Genomic DNA, 27,771 nt, shown 5'->3' with positions numbered 1-27,771 from the left:
CCTGTAATACATGATGCAAGCTATATTCCCTGCAGGCTGAGGAAGCACACTTTGGTTCTCCTTGAGTGTGCCAAAAGAAAATTATGTAGAATTCATTTTTATTTTATTAAAACTCATGTAGGTTGTCCTTTTTTTTTGATTTGGGGTTTTGTTTGTTTTGGGTTTTTAGTTATTTCTGTTGTTTGTTAGTTTTTTAATTCTCACTATCCATTTTTATAGTAATTTTGGACCAAGCTCACTTGTCATTTTGGAACCAACTTACTTTGGTTTGTTGCCCATTTTCAGTTAGTCTTGTAGCATCTAAGCAAATTACCCATGGATAGAAGGTAGCACATACATATACATAGCCTCAGCTTTTTTAAAGTGGCTTTTTCCCAGAGTAATTTGGTTTAATGTACAATTTTCTTCATGCACACAAACCAATCTTATAGAGTACTTAGGTTTAACTGCTTGACAATTGGCACAGGCTATAGCAATGTTTATTAATAATACAATTATCAATTTACACTGCACAAGTATTTTAAAAAAATGGAAGTTTATTCATCTTTCAATGGCTCAAATAGCACATAAAAGGACAGGATAAGGCATCAGCCAAGACAAGTTTTGTGTGTCCAGTGGCTTCATAACACCTCAGTTCCCAGTATACAGGTTCCAAAGCAAAGTCACAATGTTAGTGGTTAGACTCCCTGGCTTAAATAGACCCAAATGAGTACACAGTAAGATGAAGACTGGCTTATATTTGCCAGTTACATGAGTAACTTTTATTCTGCACTTGGCAGTCTACTAAATGTACATACAAAATTCCTACTGATAAATACTGAACATGACAAACATAACTCCTAAGACTTGAGTCCCTAAAACATCTGTTACCATTAGAGTTAAATATTTGTTACCTAGTTTTGTTGAGCACATTTTAAACTGTCAGTTATAGGCTTATACATGTATAAAAAGTATAACAGTTTGTGGAATTGATCTAGCCTGTCTCACCCCAGAGGAGTCCAAAATCCTCAAACATTCTGGTATGTTTTTAGTTAAGATGCAGCACACTAAACATGTGCTAGTATTCTTCCTGTTCTGAAGCAACTGAGGCAGTATGTTTTGTTTGGGGATTTTGGATGTGCATGTTAAAGGTTTCTGTATTGCAAAGCATATTTGATTGTTTGATATCAACATTAACTAGAAAAAGTAGCTACACTGTTCCCCATTTGAAAATTAACATAGACTAAACAGTACAAAACCTGCAAAGAGCTTCAGCATAACACACCATGTTCCAATAGCTAAGTATTGGGAACATAAAAGAAATTAACCAGAATTTCCCAGACAACATCTTAACTCAAAACACGTAAGCGCTACTAGATCAGCCCCGCTACACCCAATTCCAGGGAGTTAAAACCCAAGGAACATCTAGACAAAAATCTATGTGCAAAAGGGAAGTTTCAAGGTACCAGCCAGTTAAATTTTAAACAACTATTCCAGGCTTTTATGTGCCATAGGCTTATGACTTCAGTCTTATGTGTATTCTGACGTTTTAGTTTTAAGATACCATATTGTCTACCAAGTTAGAGATGACAGAATATGCTCTGTATTATTCACATTACCAGAGTATGGCACACATTTAAAGAACAGACACTGCTAGCAGACAGCTAGTGAGTGAAATCATCCAAGTAACTGCACTCCACAGAGGGCAGTCTTGCACTGATGCACAGGGACAGTCTCCATGCAACAGAGTTGAAAACACACCCTTGATTAAGCAACCTGCTATGTTTGGGTTTTAAAATTAAGGCATATTCAAATGTTTCAATGTAAAAGATTACATCGCTCTTCTAAGTTAATCAGGTAATGCAGAACCACATATAGTTTTCCTCAACATAGCTGTTCATATACATTATTATTTTTTAATTTGCATAACTCCATAGCAAAACAGTTGCATACTGCTTTGTTAGGTATCATGTTCACAATTGTAATTTTCAAGGCAACAAAAGACAAGATGAATTGACAAATACCAGTGATAAAAAAGTATGCTGTATAAGAACCCACAAAGTAATACTTTGCCCCTCTTATTCACTATTAAAGAAAAGACTACCTATGAAACACTACATTCAGAAGAAATGTGAGAAGGTAGGCAATTATGAAATGGACTGAACTTTGCTTCTCTTGAAGCCACATAATTTGTTTTCAGTGAATTTGACTTTCAGTGCCGCTCCAAATCATGCTTTTAGTGGTACATTACATTTTCCAACATGTTAGGGTAATTTCAGTCACTTCAGCCTTCAATGGCATGCTTATAAATTATGGTTTTTATTAGTGTGGTCAGGGTAGGAAAGGAATCCAAGCTTTTGATTATAAAATGCAACATCTTTCTCTGATCCTCTTAGCTAGGCTTTTTCTTTTCTTCTTCCCATTTTTTTCTTTGCTGTCTTCCATTTTTCTGGCTCTAATTTCTCTCATTAAATCAAAAAACACCTGAAAAAGACATAAAAAAATAAATGCAAAAACAAATCACAGACATGAGTTAATTTAAGCTATCACTGACATCCACTTCCGTTATTTCAAATAGAATCAATTACATGCAATCAGTTTGAGCAAACAAATATTAATCCAACAAATCTGTCACTGGTTTTGAAGGCCAAGCTGAAATTATGCAATCCTGCTCGTTTCACGGCACTATAATGTCCCCCTGTCTTCTGACATTCGTTTATGAATCCTGTCAGGCAATTTTAAACAAGAGCTGAAAGAAGGGTCTCATCACCAGCCAAGATTTTCAGATGTTGTATGTACATACTGCTGAGGAAACTTAAGGAAATCAGTTTACTTTTTGAATATTTTAAGTGATGAGCTGCAAAAGTTGAAAAAGTGCAACATCCAATTTTAGAAATTTATTAATGGAACAGTAGCATAGACTGAAATGCACGTATGGTATGTTCCATGTTGCAAGTCTAAGCATAAAGTGACTTGAGAAAAAAAACAAACCTAGCATCTCCTTTAAAGCAAAGTCTTCAATCATACAACTACATAAACAATTTCTTACATGAGGTAATCTTGGCTGCAGCTGCCCTATTACAATCTTAAAGTACACGTGAAGTTCACTTTCATCAAATGGTTTAGGACAAAGTTGGAGATGCACCACTGACTTAGGTAAGAGAGATCCTACTGACAGTTAAGGCTTTATGATTGGATTGCTTAAAGCTACTTTACTAATTTCAAGAGCAGATCTTGATTTACAGAAGGTTACAGCAAGCAGTATGTATAAATCTTTGTAATTTTACTGTAGGAAATCAGCTAAGGAATTCTAAAACTTTTCTCCCAGGAGAGAGTCTTTAGATACTATATCACCCTGAGAATGCCAAATCTCATCTGATCTTGGAAGCTATACAGGATCAGGCCTGGTTAGTACTTGAATGGGTGACTACCTGGGAATACCAGGTGCTCTAGGCTTCCCTTTTCAGCCCTGAGATGAGCTCAGTTGTTCAGAGCAGGATGTTAATAACTCCAAGGTCACGGGTTTGATCCCTACATGGATCATTCACCTAAGAGCTGGACTCGATGATCCTTGTGGGTCCCTTCCAACTCAGAATATTCTGTGATACTTTGAAATTTGAACTAAGCAATACATCTACATCATGGGATTTGATCCATTTCTGCAAAACATGGACAGCGCAGGGGCTGAAAAGCTCCTCTACAGAGTTCAGTAGGTTTTTATTACACTAATCTCATACTGACTGTGGGGAAAGTATCAACCTTCATCACATCAAAACCAATGAAAGTCAATGGAACTAAACGTTTCCATCAAGAAATGAGATTGCCTTTAGATTTTTAAATGTGTGCTAAGTTGCTTGTATTTAAATTTGTGTTAATGGCAAGATGCAACTGTCAGCTTGCTTAAATACTGATAAACATACAACAACAGTATTTAACTGCATGGGATACATAACCTTCTGAGAAAATATTTAATGGGTCACTTTTGCCAAAATGAGTGGAGGCTGGCTGTGTTTTTTCAAGTGAGTAAAATCACTATTCTGGAATGCAGAGAGACCAGATTACAATAGTTTGTGTAGCAAACTCCAAAACTTAATATCCTCAAGCAACTAAGAATATACAGTATTCACTTGTGCCAACAAGGTCTCATTGATGGCCTGTCAAACCATAAATCTATACAACACATACTAATCTGGATCTGTTATGCCATCAGCTCCATTGTATGTGCAAAGGCTATTGATCCAAGAGCTATTGAAAAAATATATTATATGCACTTTTTTCCCCAGCTGCTAAACAAAAGGAAGAGTTGGATTTTTACAACTGTAATAGATGGCTGTTAACTGCAGTTATATACCAAAACAAAAAGATGTGTTAGTTTTTATAACAACAGAAAGTCAGGGCTTTATTCAACAATGAGGATGAATTCTGCTGTACTCGATTAAGAACTTTTTGCTGCTCTGTAGGGTAAATCACTATAGTACTGAACAATCAGTTTCTTCAGTAAGATAACTGGCAGGACACAAACAGTTGAGTTTAAGTTATTGCAAAAGAGAATTTGCATTACAGCTTTCATGCTGCAAGTGACTGCTCATATATATGGATTTTCATTAGAGAATTTTTCACCAAATACAAGATGTAGCATCTGGATCATCCCAGACATCAGTACAGACTGGGAGATGAACTTATTGAGAGCAACCCTATAGACAAGGACTTACAGGCTTTCAAGGATGAAAAGCTGGACCTAGCAATGTGAACTCATAGACCAGAAGGCCAGTGGTATCTTGGGCTGCAGCAAAAAAGGACTGGCCAATAGGTCAAGGTAGGCAATTGTCCCCTTCTACTCTGCTGTCATGAGACCCCACCTGCAGTGCTGTGCCCAGGTCTGGGGTCCTCAGCACAAGAAAAAACATGGACCTGTTGGAGTGGGTCCAGAGGAGGCCACAAAGATGCTCAGTGGGCTGGAGTAGCTCCACTATGAAGACAAGCTAAGAAAGTTGGTGTTGTTCATACTGAAGAAGAGAATGCTCCAGGGAGACCTTATTGCACTGTTTCAGTTCTTAAACAAGGCGTACAAAAAAAAAAAGACAGAAAGCATTTTTTTTATGTGGGCAGCTTGTGCTAAGATCCTTGCAGGAACAATTCTAAGAGGGAAGACATTTAAATGATTAATTGTAAAAAAAAATCTTTACTGTGAAGGCAGTGAGGCACTGGAATGGGTTATCCAGAGAAGTCATGGATGCCCTAACTCTGGAAGTGTTCAAGGCCTGGTTGGATGGGGCCCTGAGCAACCCAATCAAATGGTTGGGTATCCCTGCCCATGGCAGGGCAGTTGGAACTAGATGATCTTTAAGGTTCCTTCCAACACAAACCTGTAATTCAATGTGGGATCAACTGTGTCAACAGCTCTGAAAGGCTGGCACATTGCACTAAATATATTTGTTTCTTTTTCTGCACAACTGTGACTCTTACAGTCTACAAGGCTGACAGTTATTCTGAATAGCAAAACCTCACATTCTTGCTGAAGCACTTACAACTACACAGCATTTCATTTTCTTGAAGACAAATATTCTCTTTAATTTATGAGGTTCTGAACCAGGTTTTATCTCTGAAAACTCATGAGGCACTTTTGGGCTATTCATAGCTTTTTGGATTCATCCATTCTTCATCAAAACAACATACAAAGTGGCAGATGGTTAAATGAGGGTAGAGAAGGCTCAAATCCCTCCCTTATTTGCTTTTATAATGAGGATCAGAAAGTATTCTTCACTGTTCAGAAGCAGACTCTCCTCTAGTTACAGAAAATGCAGTATGAAGTATAGGCCAAAAAAGCTGACCCAAGAAAATTTTATAAGGTCTTGTATCATGTCTTGGATAATAATGGTTCCTTGTAGTTTAGGACGGGATAAACATGTTACGCCTAACATTTTCACTGTTCTACACGGAGTCACCTAGTCATGCACTCCTGGCAAGCTAAGGAAGAAGAGCGTTTGATTAAAATGCCACAAAATTATTAACAGCTAAAATTAAGAACATGAAAAAGAGGGATAAAGTAAAAACTGATGGACAGATTGTTTAAGAGGCCAGTTATTACCTTGTCAACATTAGCTCGTGTTTTTGCAGAAGTTTCCACATAATTAACATTCCACTGATCAGCTCTGTTTTTTGCTTCCTCTACAGAAACTTGCCTTTTATCTTCCAAATCTGATTTATTACCAACTAGCAAAAAAGGAACATTCTCATCTTCTTTTACTCTTAAGATTTGCTCCCTGGAGAAGAAAAAAAAAAAGAAAAAAAAAGAAGAAAATTACACTTTGCATAGAGAACCATTCTTGGAATACAAAAAGAACTCGGACTAAATAATTTCACATCCTACAGTGAAAAGCCACTTATTCCTATTATGTAGTTTATATAACACGAAACCTCATTACGATATTATACAGAATGAAGACAGACTAATCCTCGAGGAAGGAAGGAGCTGAGTCAGTAAAAAATGAAAAAATAGAACAGGACTGGTGAAAATTTATATTTAGGTGAGAATTTACATTAATAATTAATTTCCTGTAACAGTGTTATCTGAGAGCATTTATCATTGTTTTTACATTACTCTTTTTGATGGTTATTTTTAAGCTACCCAAGCTTCTGATTAACAGCTCATTCTTTCCTAACAAAATGTGCCATTTTAAAGCTGATAGAATGGTCCATAGCATATCAAGAGAAAATCTGTTTCTTTCAAGAATCTTTATCAAGTCAGTTATATTCAGTTTCTCCAGAGATCTTCATTTACATACATATCTGAGTACAGACTCAAGCTGTATAAGCATCAGATTTTTAAGGACAGACACTTCTACTGTTTTAACTGCTAGGATGAAAGGTTTAAAACTATAAATACAACTTAATACTACAAATAGTTTAGTACTCAAGACTTCAACACTTCAAAATATTGAAAGTTTTCTTCTAATTGAAAATGCATTAATACTATCAGGAAGAGCTGTCTCAGAAGAATATTCTGTATTTTGTCTATGAAAAAAGGAGTATAAAGTTAGTTGTGAAATGTAGCCCTTTATCACAGAGCAATTCCTGAAAGACTGACAAAAAGCACAGAGAAATAAATTTCTTTTTATGGCTGAGGTGAGACCAAATTTAAAGTTGAAGGGAGAGAAGCTGAAGACAGTTAAGAAATCAGTATTCTAAAGGGCCTTGATTTGGTATATGGCAGGATGCTCACATTACAAAAAGCTCTGAATAGCATGCAGTCTTGTGGAGGAAGTCTACTCAGAGCTGAGAAACTGCAAATAGTCCATATTTTTTTTTAACCGTGCATTTGAGGCAGACTGTGACACCACATTTACGTATGAGGTATAATTAAAAAGCAACATTTCTCATCTTCCACACAAATACCAGTGCAAATGTTTTAACAGAGTCTGCAGCTATCTAAAAGTAGTTTGAATAGCATCAGAGCTGGGATTCCTCTACAGTCCATAGGGGACACCCATGCTGGAGTATAATCCTGGCAAGGATCTGTGGGCCCCTGGAGAGAGGGATCCATGCTAAAGTAGGTTTACTGGCAGTAATGAGTTATTTAAATGTTTTCTCTTTCAACTGAAATTAAACACCTGTAATACACTCCTAACTTGTATAAAATTCTATTACTATCATAAGGGTTCTCATATCATGCAGTCTTGTGTTTGAGACCATGGTGAGGCAGATGTCTTCTGAATGTTATTGTGTATCTGCTCTGTGGCAATAGCCTTTCTGGTACTTGGAAACACAGCAGCTAAGGCATCTAAGTTCTACAGACAGCAAAGGCCTGGCTAGGCATCTATTCAAAATATGCTACAACAGTAAGAGCTGCCTATCCAGTCTGGACCACCAAAAGGATATTACAAAACACACACACAAAAAAATCACTTTCAATCATCTCAATGTAATTAAAATTATTATCCTGCCTTGTAACTTACCTGAAGTCTGCAGTCGCTGCAAAGGATTCCAGCTCTGTAATAGAGAAGACGCAAAGAAAACCTTCTCCACTTCGAAAGTAGTTGTCTCTAATTGCAGCATAGTCCTCCTGCCCTGCTGTATCCAATATATCAATTTGGACTTCTTCCCCATCCAGAACCACCTTTTTCCTGTAGCTATCTGCTTTGGTGGGCTCATAGTCTTCAACAAACTAGAAAAAAAATCCTTCATGATGTAAAATCATGCCGGTACAAGACAATTGCTTCTGTTTGCACATCAGGATATAGCAAACATTAAATGGGTATTGTAACTAATAACTAAACATTGTGCATTTAGGCCCTGTGAAGTAATCAAACAAGTTAAAGCACACTTCATCAGCCCAAACAGTTTTTAGGTTTTTGCTTTCCTCAGCCATTATAAGGAAATGTAGAGGTAATTTCAAAACATCAGTGTGTGCACTACGCAAACTTCTGGCTTACACACATCTGTCTGTATTCCACTATGAAGTCAGGTAGTCTTGACTTTAGATATATTTAGTGTCTACTTTTAAAGTACACTGAATGCTTAGCTTCTGACTTAATAAAAGGGATGACTTTCACTGGAAAAAAAGGAAAAAAGAAACTGATTTTCTTTCCTGTCCTCAACACCAGCACAAAAAACATGGAAGAAATTGGCTGTTTCAGGTGTCATGCAACTCAACAAAGTGAAGAAGCTTTGAGCTATAATGACCAAGTTCTAAGTCTAGTGAGCAATGCAAAAATATTCCAGTAATATAACAGAGTATCTAAGAGCTGAGAGGTCTGAAAAAGGCAAAATTTTACCTTCACAGGTACCTTTAGAGAGCAAATCAGTAATCACAAAACATGTTTTTGTTACACTCAACTGCTGAATTTCATACCACATCACATACATTTAGACCTTTTCAGAAAATAATTCTACAAATGTAACTTAAACAACACTATATAGCAGGCACCTCCTGAGATAATTTCTATGACAGGCTCTTACCTCATCATACATAAACTGTAGTGTTAAAGCAGATTTTCCTACACCACCACTTCCCACCATGATGACTTTATGTAAAGCCAGTGAATTCTGTCCTTTAGGTTTATTTGCTGCCATCTTTGGATTGCAGAAAATTCACAGGTGTCAAATGGAAGAATCTAGAAGAAAAATATTTCTTCATTAGTTTTCTTTTCCTTCTCCCACATGAACTGATAAATTTGATTTTTTTTCAAATTCCTACATATTTAATGACTTAGCTTTCACTAAAGCAGAACTGGAATTATCTGCTCTTTCACTGGAAACCATTCCACAAGTTATACTGAGCTCATCTTTTTTTTTTTTTTTTTTTTTTTTAAATTAAGCAAAGAAATCCTTTACCATTTGGAAGAAGCATTTTAGTATGTAGTATTTTCATTTAGTGGCACAGTAGGTGTCAAGAATTCTTGATAGTTTTCTACACAAGAATTGAAAAAGGAAGCCACAGTGAGTCAACACCATATAAGAAAACATGATATGACAGCTGGAGGGGAAGGAAACAGACTTTTGAAGGGATTTCCAGCTTAAATGGCAAGCACTAAGACACAGAAGCAAGGATTAGCTAGAGTACTTTTACAGGAAAAGCAAGCAAACTTGAGATCTAAAAATACCCAGTTTCAGTAAGTCAGAAAGCAAAATAACAATCTAGTTTATACAGAGTGGAAACATTCAACTTGCCTACAAATGTAATTATTTGGTATATTTGGAACAGTTATCGCAGTCCTGTGACTGCTTCTTTAAACACAAATCTTTGCATCTCACCAACACCAAAGGGCTCTATGACAGCTAATTCATAGTTTAACGTATGTGTGCACAAGCACAAAAAGTAGAAATTCCATTAACTTTTTAAAAAATCATGGATGCTACAGTTGTAGTGGATCTCTATTTTCCTACACTTTTGTTTCATTCTCTACCTATCCCAATAATAATAAAACTGTATTTGTGAATGCTTGCACAGTTTTTAAAACACAGGGAAGTCCCTGTACAGTGACAGAATGTGCTCTCCTCCAGAGACTTCAGGTCAAAACAAGGTATGAACTCCAAAAGAGACAGTGACATCTACATTACATATATAAATACAAGAAAAAATTATGGTAGCAATTGAAAACCAAATGTAACTTTCATTTTTAAAATTAAAAACTCAAAAGGAGCACATTCACATGGCTCAGTTATATATATATATATACACCAGAGAATAACACAGCAACTTATCATGATTACCTTGTTACCTTTAACCATCATGATTATTCGACAACATCACACTAAAATTACATCCTACTTCATAATGAATTACCCTTCTGCGTAGCTTAAGCAACCAGAATGTGAACCATGACAACTTTCTTAAAAATTGAATCAAAAACCCTAGTTGAGGCCATGCACTAAGGCTTTGCTAGCAGTGATGCAGGTAGTATAAATGCATGATGACTACAGCTTCATTGGAGATTAAGCCAATCCTTCCTGGAATCAAAATACATGGCATCAAGGTTCTCATACTGCCATGCCAGCAAGCAGGCTGGGGATGAGCAAGCAGCTGAGCCACCTGACCAAAGGGATATTACCATGCCATAGCCTAGCAGTAAAAGTTGGCAGAGAGGTTTGAAGTTTGTCAGCACTGCTGTTGCTCAGGAACTGCTGGGTATTGGTCAGCTAGCAGTGAGCTAATTTTCTTTTAATAACTTTTCTTTGGTTTGTTTTCCTTTTTAAAAAATATTTATTAGGTTACCATTATCTCAACCCACAAATGTTCTTATTTTTACCCTTACAATTCTCTCCCCTCTCCCACCAGTGGCAGGGGGAGTGAGCAAGCAGTGGGACTTACCTGCCTACCAAGCTAAACCCACAAACTATGTGAAAAACTCTTGAGATCACATCAGCACAGCTACTTCTGAAAATGCAACTGAAAAGTAAGTAAAATTATTTTCCCTGGAAAGATTATCTAAGCAAAATAAGCATAAGGTGCTATACCCAGTACAGAGATATAGCAGAGAAATACAACTAATATAATGCTACAAGTTATTTTAAAAAGGAGATGGAAAACAGCAAACATTTCTATTTTGGCTTAAAAAGAACCATTTCTTTCTTTTTACTCAAGAGGGAGTAAAAGAACATGAAAATAATTCCAAGCCATGTGCATACTTTCAACCTACTACATTGTTTTGTCTTTGCACACTTTTCTCTTAAAAGGAAAAACACATCCTGAAAATCATACTTCTTAGTATGTATGTCAGAAGCAAGAAAGAAAATTCATCTGAACTCCACTATCAACTGACAACAGCTCAGTTTGCAAATGTTAGGTTACAATATCCACCTGGATCTGACCTACTTTAAGCTTACTGAGCAAGATAACAGACTATTCTTCTCTAAGTACTCCAATATTGGAACAAGTCCAAATGAACCCAGCAGGACCTCACTCAGGTGAGTTTGGGCTAACAATATTACAGTCTGAAAAAAATCAAATGCACAGTAGCAATATTTCACTGTAATATTTGTTGTAAATCAATCTCCAGTCTTCAAGTAGATTGAGCAGTGTGAAAATTCGTATCTTAGTTCAACTTACAATTCAACAAGTAGTGTTCCAGTGTGACAAACAAGTTGCCACTTTTTGTACTCTCTGCAGCAGCTGACCTATAAAAAACCCAAAACATTTCCATTTCCAACTTGATCCTGAAAAGTAACTGTCAGTAAACAACATTCCACTAAGATACTGAAAATAGCAAAAACTTGACACTAACACTGACTTCAAATCTTCAAGATAAGCTTGTCATAAATACTATGCCACATTCTGGAGTAGGAGGGTCACTCAGGGATGTCAGTTTACTCCCAAGTTCTTCACAAGCCAATCAAGATATAATGCTGGCAAAAACTCAGATCTGCTGAGTAGTAGCCAATGTGGAAAGAGAGAGAAATAAGTTACAAACAATGCAAGTACAATACAATATGATACTGTGCAGACAACACTTAATCCAAAGAGACTGTTTCAGAGCAAATATTGTGCTAGAGAGAAGAAAGACCTTGAAAGTGATAAGTTCTAAGCTATTGGCAAGATTGTACCTGTTTCAGTGCGCTTTGAAAAACAAAGAAGAACCTAGATTCCAATTTTAACAGTAAAGCACCTGAGATGAAGTTTCATGCAAAGTCTTTCTGCCTGTAATTTATGTAGCCTGACTTATTTTCATAAGTAGTATTAGTTTGGGTCATATCTAGTTACTCAACTGTCCTACTTTATAATTATGATAAAACAGAGACTATGGCAAGAACCCTGTTGTATGAAGCTCAGAAAAGCATACTTCCTTATTAAGCATACCATGAGGTTTATTATTACTTTAATTTTCACAGTTCAAAATTACTTGCAGGTCAGAAGATAAACACAGGGTTATGCTACAGTCAAATCCTACACCACCTACGGAAGAGCAATGTTCACAAAGAGCCAAGCACGGTGTCATAAATAGCTATATTATCAATTTATACTAGTCAGTTTTTTACCACAACCATTGGAAATCCCATCACATCAATTCAGATGGTAATATATACGAAAATTTATTCTTCAGTGAATAAACAGTTTTATTCTTTATAAACTGTTCTTTATGTAGTTCAACAAATTGGAAGGGAAGCAAAAGCTGAAATGGCTCAGCAATGTACTGCAGTATTTTCATTCAGAAGGGCAAAACCACTGTCTAGCCACCATGCTATGGTGGATCAGTCCTCATTTCCACTGCAGATAAAGGCCTAAGAAGCTGCCCTTTTTCAACATATTTGAGCAAATAAAGACACAAACAAATGAATCTGACTGCTCAAAGTAAGCAATTCTCAAAGCTCCTACAGGTGTTTTATTGCCTGCTTGCAGATAAACACACCCATGATTCTCTGTTCCATTTAATGGCAGACTTCCAGTTGGAGATGGGATTTTTTTTTTTTTTTGAGCCAGGCTAGCAAGCAATTACATTAACAAAGAATATCAGGGGTAGGAATTATAATTCATGTTAGCATCAGTGTCTTGTCCAACAGTCTAGAAATCTGATCAAAGGAAAGAAGAGTAGGTAGCTAAATAACTTTTATTTTTACATTATTAAGATAATCAAGGAACTTCCATCTGAAGTTGTAAAGCTATTCTTTGCCTTGAGTGATTGGCTTCTACCTGTATCAATACTACTCAGGAGTTTTTATACATTACAGCCTGCACAGGTCCTCTGCGCAAAAAATGCAATGTTACTTTTAGTTCCCCATGGATTTACACACAACATGCAGCTCCACCCACTAGAGGAGTGAGCTGAACAGTGTAACACAACTTGGACATAGTATCATGTTCACTTCTGCATAAAGTCTTGAAACACAGAATGGTTACCTCCAGATCCAGAAGAGTAAACTAGATAATCAGGCACCAGCAAAAAAGTAGTTTTGATCTCCAGGGATAATATTTTCAGGGAGAAATATTTGCAAATACAAGTTAGGAAAGAAAAAAACAAAAAGCAGGAATCCTTGCTCTCTCTTTATTAGTCTTTATTTTGTCCTCCTATTTACTATTTCAGCCAAATAAATTGAGATAAAAATATACTTATGGGCAAAAAAAACCTTATGGGTTATATCCCTCACTAATCTCAACTGAGATGACTCATCTTAAGATGTCCTGTTCCTCAGTTGGCTTTTTCTAACAGAATAAGTTGCTCCAAACCAATCAAAGCATGTTTCTGTACATATCCATTCCATTTGTCCTCTGCATCCCTCCCCAGTGCAATAATCCCAAGGTTCATACACTAAGGGAGAGCAAAAAAGTGGCCAACAGAACAGCTGTGTACCATCCAAAGAGGGCAATAGACACCCAATTTAGATTGCTTCCTTTCCTTCACAGGGAACATAATTCCCCTTATTTAGCCAGCACCAAATACTGAAGAAATTAATAGAAACAATCATATCCAAGACACCTACATCTCTATCAAAATGTACCAAAAACTGGCCAAGAGGCCAAAAACTAACAAAGAACAGAGCATATGATCAGTCTCTTTGTCTCCCACACAGTGACCAAAAGAAGTCAAGAACTATTCCATCCATTTTAATTCCTCGGAGTCTCGTAAATGCAAGGTAAATTTGAGGACAGACCAGGAAAAGAAAAGCATTACACCAAAGTCACATCATTACAGGCACAAGTTCTGCTGGCATCTTCTTCACTACTATACATAAAGCTGAATGCAGGCCTTCTGAATGCACAGTCGTCCTTAACAGGCGGACTTTGATATGCTGCAGACATTTGTTTGAAGGGGTCTAGTTAAACATAGCTTTGTATTTACAAATAGCTGGTACAGTTAGCATAGTTGGTTCTAGTTAATAAGTAGAGATAGTGGTGCCTTTCATCAGTTGCAAAACAATTTTTATTGTCAATTTTATAGCCTACATAAAACTACTACATCAAAACTGAATCCTAGTTCATTTCCTTTCAGAGAAGATTACATAAAGATTTGGAAGTCTGTCATATTAACCTCATTACCCACTCACTTTTAAGATGCGTAATTTTCTTCCCTTAAGACTGCTTTATATAATAAGCATCAATTAGAACTGCTAGAGGATACATTATCTCACCTGCCTTTACTCTGCGTAACAGAGCTAGAAATTGATACATTTGAAGGAACAGAAATAATTTAACTGCAGTGTGTGAGCTACCTGTACAATATTAAGAACTAGTTAATATGCTTTGACCAAAATACTTCCAGAGAGGCAAAAATTATCAATTACTTACTGAACAATTAAAGGAAGTTTAACAGTGCAAACTCATATTGCTCTAAACAAATAACTAAATAACTTCTTTTTACTTTAAGAAATTAATGCCTGCACTACTCTGCACTTTACACTTAGTATATATCACCTCTAGAAACAAAATTCACAATTATTTCATGCTGAAGTGAAAAATTTATGGTAATTATTTGACAGTATTTTCTCAATTGAGTTAAAAAATTCTCCAAAGTTTTGTAATTTCCCAAAGTGTATCAAAACTCTGTTGCATCACATGACCTACAAATTACAAATTCAATTTTCTAAGAAAAAGCACAGAAACAAGAATTTTGGTAAGTGGTAACATATTTCACATCCAAGGACCATGAAGCAATATAATCTTATCTGTTGTGAAAATATCACAAATTCAACCAGTTACTTCATTGTTTATTGAGTCCCATAGTTTCAGTTTGGTTACCAAACTGAAGAGCAAAAGTATACTTGAGAATGCATTGTTTGAAAACAGCACTAGCATACTAAGTGCCAAATATCTGAAAGACACCTCACAAAATTATTCAGATATTTCTGCAACAAAAGCATTCTTGGAAAAGGAGGGAAGCAACTCCAGGCAAGCAGAATCTAACCCTCCCATCATCTGGTTCCAATTACAACATTCAAACCAGATCAGCAGAAACACCCCAAGACCCAGAGATTGATAGGATACATGAGGACACAGATGAGATGTGATACTAGCTGCTTTAAGAACTAGACAACAAGGAAGTTTTAAAAGTTAGATCAGCATTTTGTTGTGTCATCAAATTTGACTGGTGTTTTATTACAGTTTAAATGCACAACATCCATCAAACTCTGCATAAAGTAACACCAGTATTTTATTCAGGTAAAACAAGAATTTCAAATGGTTAATAATCACTACAAACTTTAAGCAGTAGACTAGAGAAAGAGAAGAATGAATCCAAATGTTCAAACCTATCTTAATGAGTAATCTCATTAGATAATGAAACAGGCCTCCTGAAACTCAGCCTCATAACAAGTTAGAAACTTTCACAGCAAGTATTTCCCTATGTCCTGAAAAGAATCCTTTGACATAAACATGCTGAACTAGGAATTAGGATTTGAAGCGTCTCATGAGTTTAACAAGCAATTAAATCACATTCAAGGTTTTGTAAGGTTTTCTTTCCAAAGCTTTCTAGGGCACACCTTAGAAGGTTCTTATGCCTCCCACACCCACAGAACAAATTTACTACAGTGACTAACTACTAACAAAAGTAAAGGGTAGAAGACTCACTTCAGTTCTATCTCTCAGCAGAAGCAAATTTCCTCAGGCAAAAGGCCCAAATTTCCCAGCTCCTTGAGATAAGTACTTCAAACCATAACCATACCTGGGCACTTAAACTGGAAAAGTCAACCAGTGAACTCTTCACCCAAAAACAGAGGCCCATCCATCCCATAAGTTACACTGCATTGTCATAAAGAATACCAGATCCTACATGCCCACATCTTTATATTCTTAAAACATCATCAGAAGAATTGCAATTTCTCCAACAGAAAGTCACTAAAACACAAGAAATAAGTTCACTGACCTCCAGCAGTCTCCCAGAGGCTCCACAGGGCCTTAGTGCCAATTTCTGGGCATGACCATGAACTAGACAGCACCTTCTGAACTGAGAACAGGTATGTATTTCATATGCTTTAAGTCATCATTTCAACATTTTCTTACTAAAAGGCCTGTTTGGCTTCCTGCAAGATGACTTCCAGGGAAGTACTTCCATAAGGAAATTTCTTGAAACCCATGCACGCAACAGCACATGCAAATCCTGACAAATTGAACAAGAGAAACAGTCTAGAGCAAAATGAAGATCTTAAGATTTCAAACCCTGTAGTGCACTGAAAAGAAAACAAAGCAGCTACATCACTATCCACATAAACAGTTGACAAAACATACAGGCCCTGAGTCCAAGTGTGTGTGCCTGCAACGCTGATATAAACGGAACCTGCAGCAGTCTGTCTGATATTCCCATATCCTTTCTCCCAACAGCACTGGTGCAACTATTAGGTGGCAAAGCACTTAAGAAATTGCGCTAGAAAAGAATGAACCTATACTGGTTTTTTGAACAGATATGTTACCTAAACAAGTCTGCTGGCACCAGAGACAGCCCAGAACAGCACATAGCTGAGCACAGGTAAGGCAAAACTACAGCACTTCCAGCCTATGAACACTGAGGCAAAACAATCCAAGTGTTCTAGGTTTCCTCAACCATAACCTGGCACCTGTTGAAGATTCTCATTTTTTTCAAGTTATGTGATGACTATTACAAAATACTAGGAAGAATTCTAGATATTTGCAATGGTTCATCTGTGTTACTGTTAAGTCAGGAATAGATGACACAGACTCAGATCAGGATCCTAAGAGGCTAGAAGCCCCACATTTATTCAGACCTCTTCTTTTATATACTGGTCTGCTACAGGTGGACCTGATTTCAAATGATTGGCTAATTAAGAAGACACCGTCTTTATGAGTAAAACAACTTGTTTAAAACACCACCTGCAGATTGTTTATCATTTGATCATCATTCCTTCTCTCCACGTCCCTAAAGCTTCCCAGACCAATTAATGGGAAAGCTTATCTAGCTTTTTCTCTCTCTGACCAGACCATCATATCCACATATCTGGACTGATCCAAAGATGAGTAGGAAGAGCAGCAAACTCAAACACACTACCAAGGTTATCACAAGGTTAAAGCTTGCTTTCAGAGTTCAACAGACTAAAGTCACACTGTGAAATAATATTGATAATAGACACATTTTTGTAAAAGTCTAGAATACTGTTCCTGCTTCTACAAGTTCAGTACACGGCTGGTGCCCTCTCTCAGTCTATTCTAATCATTGAGGGCATTTAGCTTTCTAAGGCTGACAGTGCTGAAGTGCTTTAACACAAAGTGTAAGGATCACGTCTTCTTTCATGTTCAATCTGTAAACATGAAAATCTGTAATCTAGCATATTAACAGAAGGCATTCATTTTGTATTAAGATTATACACCATGAGGAGACAATTATTCTGTCGTGTCACAGCAGACAGGACAGAATAATGAACAATTATATGCCACTAGCCTGTCAAAGCTATCCACAGACTTGTATGGATTCAGAGAGAAGGCAGACAAACAGGTACTACTGCCGATTTTCTACCATGAAAGGCTGAAACAGATGAGGGGGACATCTGTGGAAGAGCCTCCCACATCAGTTATCCATTATCAAAAGTCAAGTTACATTCACGGGAGATGCATTTGATATAGAACAAAGACACTCTTCCCAACCCCCATCCCCCCCAAAATGTAAGACTCAACATATAGCCTACAAAGATGGATTTTAGTAATGCAGAATAAACAGCTAAGGTTCTTAACTAGTGCTATTCTAATAAGAACTCAGTGAAACATTTCAAGAACACATTTAAGTTAGTGTCACCTAAGATATACAAGATACAGCCATTTTTACCTTCTGTTGCAACTACAAGAAAACAAATCTGGAAGCTAACTTTTGATTAATGATAAGCTAGGCTTCACTGACATTTGCACAGGGCTGCTGCTTCCAGCTGTTCTAGAAAGCAACAAGAATGGAATTCCCTTGAAGGCACTATTCAGCATGAGCTTCAGCAGCGCGCTTTTAAAAGCAGTTCAAGAGCACCTCATTCAAAACTTGTCCACAGCATATTCAGTATCAAAAATTCAGGGTTTTTTGGTCAATCATATTTCAAAAGGAATCTCAATCACATTAATACATCCTTTTTGCCCTGTACATTTACACTTCAATATACACTACAGAAATTTTAGGAAGATTTAAATGTAAGCATGTTGACTTGGCTTGATGAAGTAAATTGTTGAGAAATGCCTGACGGTGGCTTCCCGAAGATATACTTGAAAAAATATAGGTTTTTCTCTAACCCAAGTATCTTTTTAACTGTTAAAAACCCTAGTCTTCCTTTAGAAGTTCAGAATGTCATATGTGCATTTTCTAGAAACAGCAAATATTTGCATGGTCATTTTTACAGCCAGAAAGAATCAAGATCCACATTGACAAAACCTAAAACTGCACCCAGTTTCACTGCTCTACAGGCAGGAAAGTTAACTTGTAACAGAGAAATCTAGAAACAAATGTTAGCTGCAAACCCACACAGTAATCAGGCTCATGGCAGGCTGCACCCAACAATCATACAGAATCTATAGAAGGGATGCACACAGCACCCCTTCTGTAGGTTAGGATTTCCTCCGGTAGCAGTGCTGTTTTGCAGGCTTCTCTTGTCACACCAATACAAGTTCTGATGCTGATAGCTCAGGGAATTTATTCTGCTCAAACAACTACTTTTCCCTGTTAGCCAGTCATAGTAATACCATGGTGAAACTCACATAAACACCCTTAAATTCTTTCAAGTATTTGCACAGATAGAATGAACACAGGAGCCCTGTTTGAGTAACCGTCCTATGAAATTCTTGACAAAGTCTAAGCTTTCACATAAAGCATTTTCAAGGCAGGCACTGCTTCTTCCACAAGTCAGTGCCTAGGTGAATGAAGTTTCAACAAAAGCTGAGTAGGAACACTGCAATACATTATCCTTCACATATCAGGCTAATAAAACAGCTTCTAACAATGAAGGATACAGCAAACTAGTGCTCCAGCAGGTGCAAGCACGTTTACATCAAAGGCCACAGCACAAATGGTGCAAGCACACGGGACTGAATGCAGGGCATTAACAAGATACACCAAGAAGCAGGTACCACCAGGCTCTCCGTCTCCTCTTCACAAATACAGGCAAGCATTCTCTCTCCCCACAGGCAGATTGCATCAATACACCAGCCAAATGGAACCTAATGAAATATGAGCATGTTGAATTTTGCATTTCAAAATTTTCCTTTTATTCCTCTCAGGAAACATGCAGCTGCAGCAAATTTCTTTAATGAAACCTGACTTGGCAAAATAAGTTACTTAATTAATTTTATGACTTTGCCATCTGTTTAACCACCTAATTAGAAATACACAAGTGGGTTTTTTTGTAGTATTATTGAAAGAGCATTACTTTTGTAGCCATATTTTGTTCTGGTAATGTCTCCTGCTTAGATCCTATCCAGTGCCAATTTCCCCTCCTAAAATAAAAATTTTTATGTTTTATTCAGAGAAAAATGATTTCATATGCACAACTCACTGAATGAGACTGGTTTGCAAATACACAAAAACCTATTGAATAGGTGATTCAAGAACACAAGTGGTTATAGACATGATATTACACAGTAATACAGCATGCTTAAAACTGAAACACTGTTAGGCGGATCTCTCCCCATTTTTAGATGCAATTTGTCCTAAAATTATTAGATACATGATTTGAAAAACTGATAGAGTTAATCTAATAGACCTAAAAGACACAATCAGGCAATGATTTGTCTTTTAGTTCAATATACACTTGCCAATCATATGATAGACAACATACATTCATGGCTGTTTCACATATTATGGGCTTTAAATTTGCAATGGCTAGAAACAGAGGGCATTGAGTTCATTACATTAATGTGAAATTATTAATATTCACATCAATTTAACAATTTTCACATCAAGTGTCAGTGCAAGGTGGTTTTCATAATTTCCTGCCTAAAATACTGATCATGCTTTTTTTGCAGTACCAAATAAGGGATTTTCAAACTGAATGTTCACAAACTTAAAAATTGCTTTTTGCTCCTGTTTCAACTCTTACAAGCTCTTACAATGCACAAAGTAACTTGGAACTGTTAAATGACTTTACATGAATATAAGTGTTTAAGTTCCAAGTTTTAACAGAACAGGCCATCTAAAAAACATTCTTTACAAAGAAATGTATGTCAGAATCATAGATAAATTTCAGAACACAGGAGCAAAGCATAACATTAATTTCTGACTATTTGGGGAACCAAGTGAAGCAGCTATCAAATGCTTCTGATAAACAACCTAAAAATTAGATTTTTAATCACACTCCAAAGGCAAAGGCTCTTGGAAAAGGCACTGTTAAGGTAGATGGGTCTCAAGTGTGTCTCTCTTCCTATGACCTAACACAGAATGCAAAAGCTAAAGGCATTCCAGCAGTGGTCAAACTTGGTTTATTTTAAAGGCCAGTCTCTCCATGGAAAAACTACTATAGAAGTGTGTCTACAGTGAAATCCAGTATCATTTCAACATTTAATTCTACACACACTGCAATATTTAACACAGTGTTAAACAGTATCAAGTATGAGCTGCTTTCCTTTCTGTACACACAGCCTTTTAAATTGCTGTGAGAAGTAGGTGACCTAATACCTTTTCAATGTTGCATGGTTTTCTCTGGCCTAAGAAACATTCACTACCTCTGACTTATGAAAGCATCTTCTTTTCAGCTGGTCACTTGCAAGCTTTCAATTCAATGACAGTACTTGCATTAGCATCAGTTCACCACAGAGTCAGAAGCTAATTTTACTGCTTTTCTCCTTGAGGGGTTTATTTCTTTTGTCTTAATACACATGCAGTCAGAGTCCTGCATAAAGTCTGGAAAACTTAGTGTTATTAAAACCCATTCCTGTTGTTCATAGGTGACAGTATGACCGGTCTTAGTTTGTAGCAAAGCCAGAATTATGTTCCTGAAAATATATCCCTCAAACCCCTTACCATCTAACTATGCCATTCTGACTGGGTTAGGTTTCAGTATGAGCAATGAAATGCAGTATGATAAAATACTATCGTAAAAGAAATCCTAATACTTGCTACAAGATTGTTTCTGTTTCAGTTTTCTCTCAGAGAAACATATTTTTCCCGTGTATTTGTAAAAAAAGCCTCTTCTCTCCTAAAATTGTAGTAAAACTTATTAGAAAGATTACAATATAAAACTTCACTCCTCAAACAACAGACTCTTTTCCTCAAATTTTCCAAACTACTCTTAAAGTCACTAGATCTTAAGACTGCTTTTAAAATGCTCTTCAAAATATTCCAGTGTCAAGAAAATCACAAACTCTGCTTGTTATAAACATGGTCTCAGTTCTAACTCATACATCTTGCAGAGAATATTTTTGTTATTTTACTTCATTCCTCTATCTGCTTTGACTGCAAGAACTATAAAAGTCAAACTTTGCAAGACAGCAAATACTACAGATACAGCTTAACTTTCACTTAACTTTTAGAAAAAGGTGCTCTTCTACTAAAGAAGTTCAACATGTATTAAATAAAGTTACCTAAAAAAAAAAAAAACAAAACAATTTTCTCATTAAGATCCAAAGAAAAACATTAAAGAGGCAGGACAGTGAAGAAGTTTCTTAAAAATCAGGACCTCCTAAGGTTTCAGAATTATGGGGCAAAGAAGAGCTGAGAAATTCCAGCATTTTTGTGAGTAGCTGCACTATACAATCTTTAAATGTAATTGTAACTCTAAGCCCATCAGTAAACTAGTAACTAGATGGTCAAAATTAGTGATCCACAGGGAGACAGTTGTATGGGTGTACACACACAGGCCTTAGTGAATCTCTTCCTACAGGGTACTCTGAAATGTTCCAGAATACCTGGAATTAATGATGAATGTTACCTGTAGCTATATTTTCTTCCTTACAATACTAACAATTTAATAATATTTTAGATGGTAAACTTGCTGAACTGAAAGTTTTTGATATTTAGTCTAATGCATCTGCTCTTTAAATTCTGAGTTACACTAGACTGTATAGAGAAGGAGTCCAGAGCTTTCTTTCTAGGTTAAGTTTCCCTGATTTATTATATACTTTAGTTTTACTAAATACAAACCCTGAAACCTCAAAGCCATCAGGTCTAATCAGCAACAGACAAAAAACATGCAATCTGGACCAGTAAAGAAAGATGCTTTAATAAATCACACTCATATAGGCCTGTGCTGTATCATTGATTTCAACATGTACACTACATCAATCTAAAATAAATTTCACATTCATTTTCAAATCAGTAACAATTTCAAAAATCTAAACTTCTTAAAAATCAGAGAATTAAAGTTGTGATAAAGTGCACTGAGATACCAGTCACAACTCTCTACTGGACCAGTCATTGAAGCATTGCAATGAACTCGTAATTTGGACAACATAAATTCTGACCTTACAAAAATCGATTCTTACGAGTGTGCAGTGTTATTTTTTAAAATACAAGTGTTCTGAGGATTGGAATGAAGCTTATGTACATGTTACACTACACAGGTAAAATTAATTCAGGTGCAAGAACTTTATGATTTAGAGGTGTCATCCCAAATAGCTCTTTCACATGACAGTCACCTGGATTCAGTGATTGGATTCACTGATTTTGCTTACTTTGATCTCCAAGGGTAACAGTGACAGATGGTTAATGATGAGTTGCTTCCAGCCTTGCTTTGAGTAGGGCCTTCAGGTCCATCTACTCAAACATCTCCCGTTGCATAACCTCACCCATCAAACGTGGGTTATGTGACTGACATAGCATGCCTGCAGATGTTTGTCACATCTGTTAACACTGTTTTCCTGCCTGTATAATTTCTTCTATTTTGAGGTCTGAAATAAATCCCACAGGGCAAAGTGTTGCTGGTATTAACCACTTCTATGTTAAAAGCCTTCTCAGGAGACTTAGCTATACCAACAGGACTACACTGCTACATCTTGAAATGACAGACCTCCTTGAGACCTGATGGGCTTGAATGGGAACACTAGCAAAGGGAAGGATGGTACCACACATAGTCAGCTTTTTACTTTTTTCACAGATGTTTCATTTTTGCAAGACTTCCATGTTTACTGCAATCTATTTCATGTTGACAAAAACATTTCTGCCTGCCTGTATGTGGGTGCTATACGTAGAGCATTCTCAGACTCTCAGAAACAAGGATCAGAGTTAAAGATCAAGTCTTACAGCAGTACAAAAGGCTATTAAATTAGTATTTAAGACCATAAAATGAAACAGGTACCAAGGCCTGAATGCATGGCTGATCCCTGCTGCTTACCTACTAAGCATAGATACAAAGCACCTTCATAAATAGCAGTTTCCATAATTTGCAGAAATACTTGTTTGCTGGTACAGTATATTTACATGCCAATTTTTAATTAAATGTTGTGGGACACTGCACCAGACATTTCCACACTCCTGCATCAAATGTTGTAAACATACTATTATAGAGAAAAATACAATGCATTATACATACACACAATGCATGAACTTTACTGGTAGGAATTCAATGTACATTATAATTACTTCAACTAAGGAGCCAACATCACAAAATAAGCATCAATTCCACTAAAGTAACAATTGCAGAGTTACTATGCAACCAAATCTACATCTCTTGTTTGTTCTACCTTCTTTACATTCTTGGCTCCTCTCCGTTACAAACTGATTACAGCATAGCTCGCTTTGAATTCTCTGTAGTAACTGCCTATGTCATCTAACACCCTCAACACACCTTTCTCTGTTATTACCCCTCTGTGCAAAGCCTGGACACTTCAGTGTTGCCAATCTATTGTCCCAAAGGTGTTGAGAATTTTGATTAAGACAAAATGAATCCCAAACAAAATATGACTAGTAAATACTAAGCCTCCCTCTGGCCAAAGGCAATGAATTCTCTCACTGGTTCGTTCTAAGGCAGCATTATTTAATCCATACTAAATTTCTTTCCAACTTGCTCCTACCTTTCAATCTAATACTGGCTTTTTCTATGGGAACTTCAGAATTTTTTTCTGCTGTAGAGTCTCTAAGGCTCCAGCCGGTAAGCCTCACCTCATGGTTATGGTTTGCACAACTACCAAAGAGATTCAACAAGCAGCTGTAACCACTGATAAATCCTCGGGCTTTAGGTGACGACTCTGAAAATAGTTATGAAAACAGGACGAGTAGCAAAACAGGATTTAATAATCCCCTGGTCTGCAAGGTACATTTGCTATAAAGTGATTCTAAGTTATTTATACCCACAATGACTATAACCAATTTCAGGTTCTGCAGACAGTACTCCTTAAAAATAACTTTTTATAAACTATCCTGAGAGCTGATTTTAAGTACTGCAACAGACTAATAAAATGTAACAATTGCTTCCCTACTTAGCAATATAAATATTTTGCAGAACATTTAGTGGACAAACATAATACCAACTGCTCTATTTACTTGGTTCCTCACATAAATTCTTCCTAAGGTAGAAAGGAGGCTTAACACAGTTGTCCTGTAATTGTGCGTTTGAGGCAGGCAGGCTACAGTATGTTCACAAGAATGCTGTCACTAGCCTACTAAACTACCTTGTTCACATAAAACAGATTTCAATTTAGATGCAAAGTAATTTCTGTAGCTTGGAGCCATTAGAAGTTTACTGGAAGCTGGCTATAAGCACTTTCAAGGGGGTGGGGAGTTCCCTATCTAGAAGACATGTTATCAACCACTGATTCCCAGGACTTCTATATCCTACAGTACTCCCTAGGATGGCAAAGCAACCAAATCTTATCACAAAGTTAAAAGATTTTTCTCATATAATTATTTCTTCTTCATATATAAAACTGCAGCAAAAATAATGCTGTTTTCAGTTGGCTGAAATGCAGTGCCTAAACAACTTTTCACACAAGACACTGTACCTACAGTATCCTTTGGTATCAGAGACTGCCATATATCAGTTTCTAAGTTATCTGCATTTTTTTGCCTTGGCAATTATCTTCATCCAAGTCAGATACACTTGAAAGTTAACAGGAGCAAAACCACTTCTTAGATGGAACATCTTTGTTTCGGGGTAATCCCTCAGAAAAAGTAGAAACAGGGATGTCAGTGCATGCCTTAGTAACTGAGGTTAAGAACACAACTGTTTTTATGAGAACTAGAAGTCAGTCTGAACACAGAAGACACATGGACCACTGCAAGATCTCCAGCCACACTTATTTAACAGTCTTGTGCTCTTCCTTGGTCACCTTTATCCAGCACTGCCTTATCCTCACAGCCACAACTCTCCTTACCCCACCTCCCCACGCCCATCCCTTTCCCCTCAATAGCCTACTGTTTCTATGGGCTATTTATCTAAAGAGTACGTGACCACAGGTGACAGACATTACAAAGAATGCACAGCTAGGGAACATTCCAGTTTTCAGTTTCATGGCTAAAGATTCGTTAAGGACAAAAAAAAAAAAAAAAAACCAAAAAAAACCCCACAGCATTATCACAACAATGTCAAAGAACACACAACTCAAAATACTTCACCTTAGGATGTTTGTAATCTTTCCCTTACTCAAATTCAAAAGAGCACTAAAAAGCAAAGACCAAGATCAAGGAATTTGCAATAGTTGAGTAGTACACTCACTATCCAGCAACACAGCTTATTTAACCTCATAGTTAACCCCTCATGCAGTGGACTGAAAGCTTTTTTTGATATTTTTGTGCAACATTATGTCACGTTCTCCTATTTCTACAGAAAAGAATAAAGAGTAAACAGGACTTCTCAAATTTCCACCATTTGGAGGCTGCCACAAAAAATGTTTGACAAACTGTAATGCAAACACAGACTGAAGGATTTATATTTACACCAGAGATCGACATATCAAACAGTTGTTCTTCACTCTATTAAGAATGCTCACAGTTTCCCAGGACTTAAATGTTGAGGTACATGCTATTAGATTAACAAGTCAGCCAAAAAGAAGTGGATTTAAAATTAAAAATCCAGTTATAATCACTACTGATTACCCTGAAAACTAACAGAAGAGCAGGATCTTCTCCTAGTGCAGCCCCTCTCTCAGGCTTGCCTTTCTTTTCAGTTTAACTTTCAGTGGAAAGGACAAAGAACAACCGATAGGTTATGGAGAGATCTGAACATAAAACTGTATGTGAACTGAAATGCCAGCAGAGGCACATACTGCTTACACTTCCGGACGTATAATGTTTTGCAGTGCAGAATGCAAGTCTCTTTCAAATAAGAGCTGGAAATGAAAGCACAAAACAAAACATCAGGGTCCTTTTGAGTCTGAAAAAAAAAACCATTTTGACAAGCTTTCTGCCACGACGGTTTGGGGATGCTGCAAAACAAACACACAGATCGCTCCTCAGGTGGCTCTTGGGATACGTATGGCCCACTTAACATTTTCATTTTAAAGACTCAATTAAGAAGGAGCTGAAGCTATTGACTTCCCCTTAAAAGAAACCTAAAAGCAAACACCAAATCTCTTACCTAACCAAATACGTGAGCATCGAAAGGCTCTTTCATTTGGGGAACTTAAAAGTATACTTCGCACTTCTCCCTTGTGTTACAAGCAAACACAAGATCTAGTTATTACCAGTAACTACAGAAAAGCCCAGCACATGAAAGTGGGCAGCTATTAAATGCTACAGGAGCCCTGTTCTTACTCACCCTAGAACCGCAGCGCCCACATACACGCGCAGGGTCTCCGGCACCCGGCCGGAGCAGGAATCGCCGCCGCAGCAGCCGCTCGGTCCCGCCGGGCCGGTGGGCGAGCACCCCGACCCCCTTCCCCGCGGCCCCGGGCGCGGCCCTTTGTTCGGGGCGCCGCCGCGCCGCGCCCCACCCTGCGCAGGTACGGGCGGCGCCCGCCGCCGCCCGCGGCCCCGGGACGCCGCCCCCGGCCCCGCCGCAACAGGCGGCCGGAGCCCGGCGCGGCCCCGCCGCCCCCTGCCCGCTGTTCCCGCGCCCGGGCGGGCCGCGAACGCAGGTGGCCAAGGTCGCCGCCCGTAACCTTCAGGGAGCGGTCACCAGGCCCCCGGCAGGAGGCTCGGGGCGCCGCCCGCCCGTCCCCACACGCCGGGGTGGGGCCGGCAGGCGTACCCCGCCGGCCAGGGACGGCGAGGCGGCGGCCGCACCCCGACACCGATTCCCGGGCGGCGCAGAGCGGCGGGCGCGGAGCCGCCGGAAGCCCCCGCCCGCGCCGCACGGCAGCTTCCCCCACACCGGAGAGCTCCCGAGGCGCGGGCGGAGCCGGGTCCTCGGGCTCCCCCCGGCCCCAGCCCTGGCGGCTCCGCCCGGCGCGGCCCGGCCCGGCCGCGCGCCCCCGTCTCACCTGCGGCGGCGGTGCCGGCGGCGCCCGAGGAGCGCGCGGGGAGGGGCGGAGCGCGCGAGGTGAGGCCCTGGCGCCGCCCCCGCGCGCACGGCCGG

The 27,771-nt window shown here is 38.1% G+C and overlaps 1 protein-coding gene across 4 annotated transcripts; it reads right to left on the bottom strand.

The window, feature by feature from the left end:
- Positions 1-457: 457 nt before the first annotated feature.
- RALA (RAS like proto-oncogene A) lies at positions 458-27,771 on the bottom strand. Of its 4 annotated transcripts, none has more exons than XM_021546846.3 (6): positions 27,677-27,733; positions 26,529-26,584; positions 8,938-9,092; positions 7,935-8,143; positions 6,068-6,242; positions 458-2,463 (listed from the first exon to the last, which is right to left on the bottom strand). In XM_021546846.3, the coding sequence occupies exons 3-6, from the start codon at positions 9,049-9,051 to the stop codon at positions 2,341-2,343; spliced, it is 621 nt and encodes a 206-aa protein (XP_021402521.1). In that variant the 5' UTR covers positions 9,052-9,092; positions 26,529-26,584; positions 27,677-27,733; the 3' UTR covers positions 458-2,340. The 4 variants fall into 4 exon arrangements, with proteins under 4 accessions (XP_021402521.1, XP_031359791.1, XP_021402495.1 ...); XM_031503931.2 differs by lacking the exon at positions 26,529-26,584 and adding an exon at positions 11,528-11,595 and having other exon boundaries at positions 27,677-27,692; XM_021546820.2 differs by lacking the exon at positions 26,529-26,584 and having other exon boundaries at positions 27,677-27,771.

The sequence above is a fragment of the Lonchura striata genome, chromosome 1 (assembly GCF_046129695.1).
Source record: "Lonchura striata isolate bLonStr1 chromosome 1, bLonStr1.mat, whole genome shotgun sequence".
NCBI classification, from domain to species: domain Eukaryota; kingdom Metazoa; phylum Chordata; class Aves; order Passeriformes; family Estrildidae; genus Lonchura; species Lonchura striata.
The sequence above is the reverse complement of the archived record's forward strand: the minus strand, read 5'-3'. Positions and strand labels throughout refer to the sequence as shown.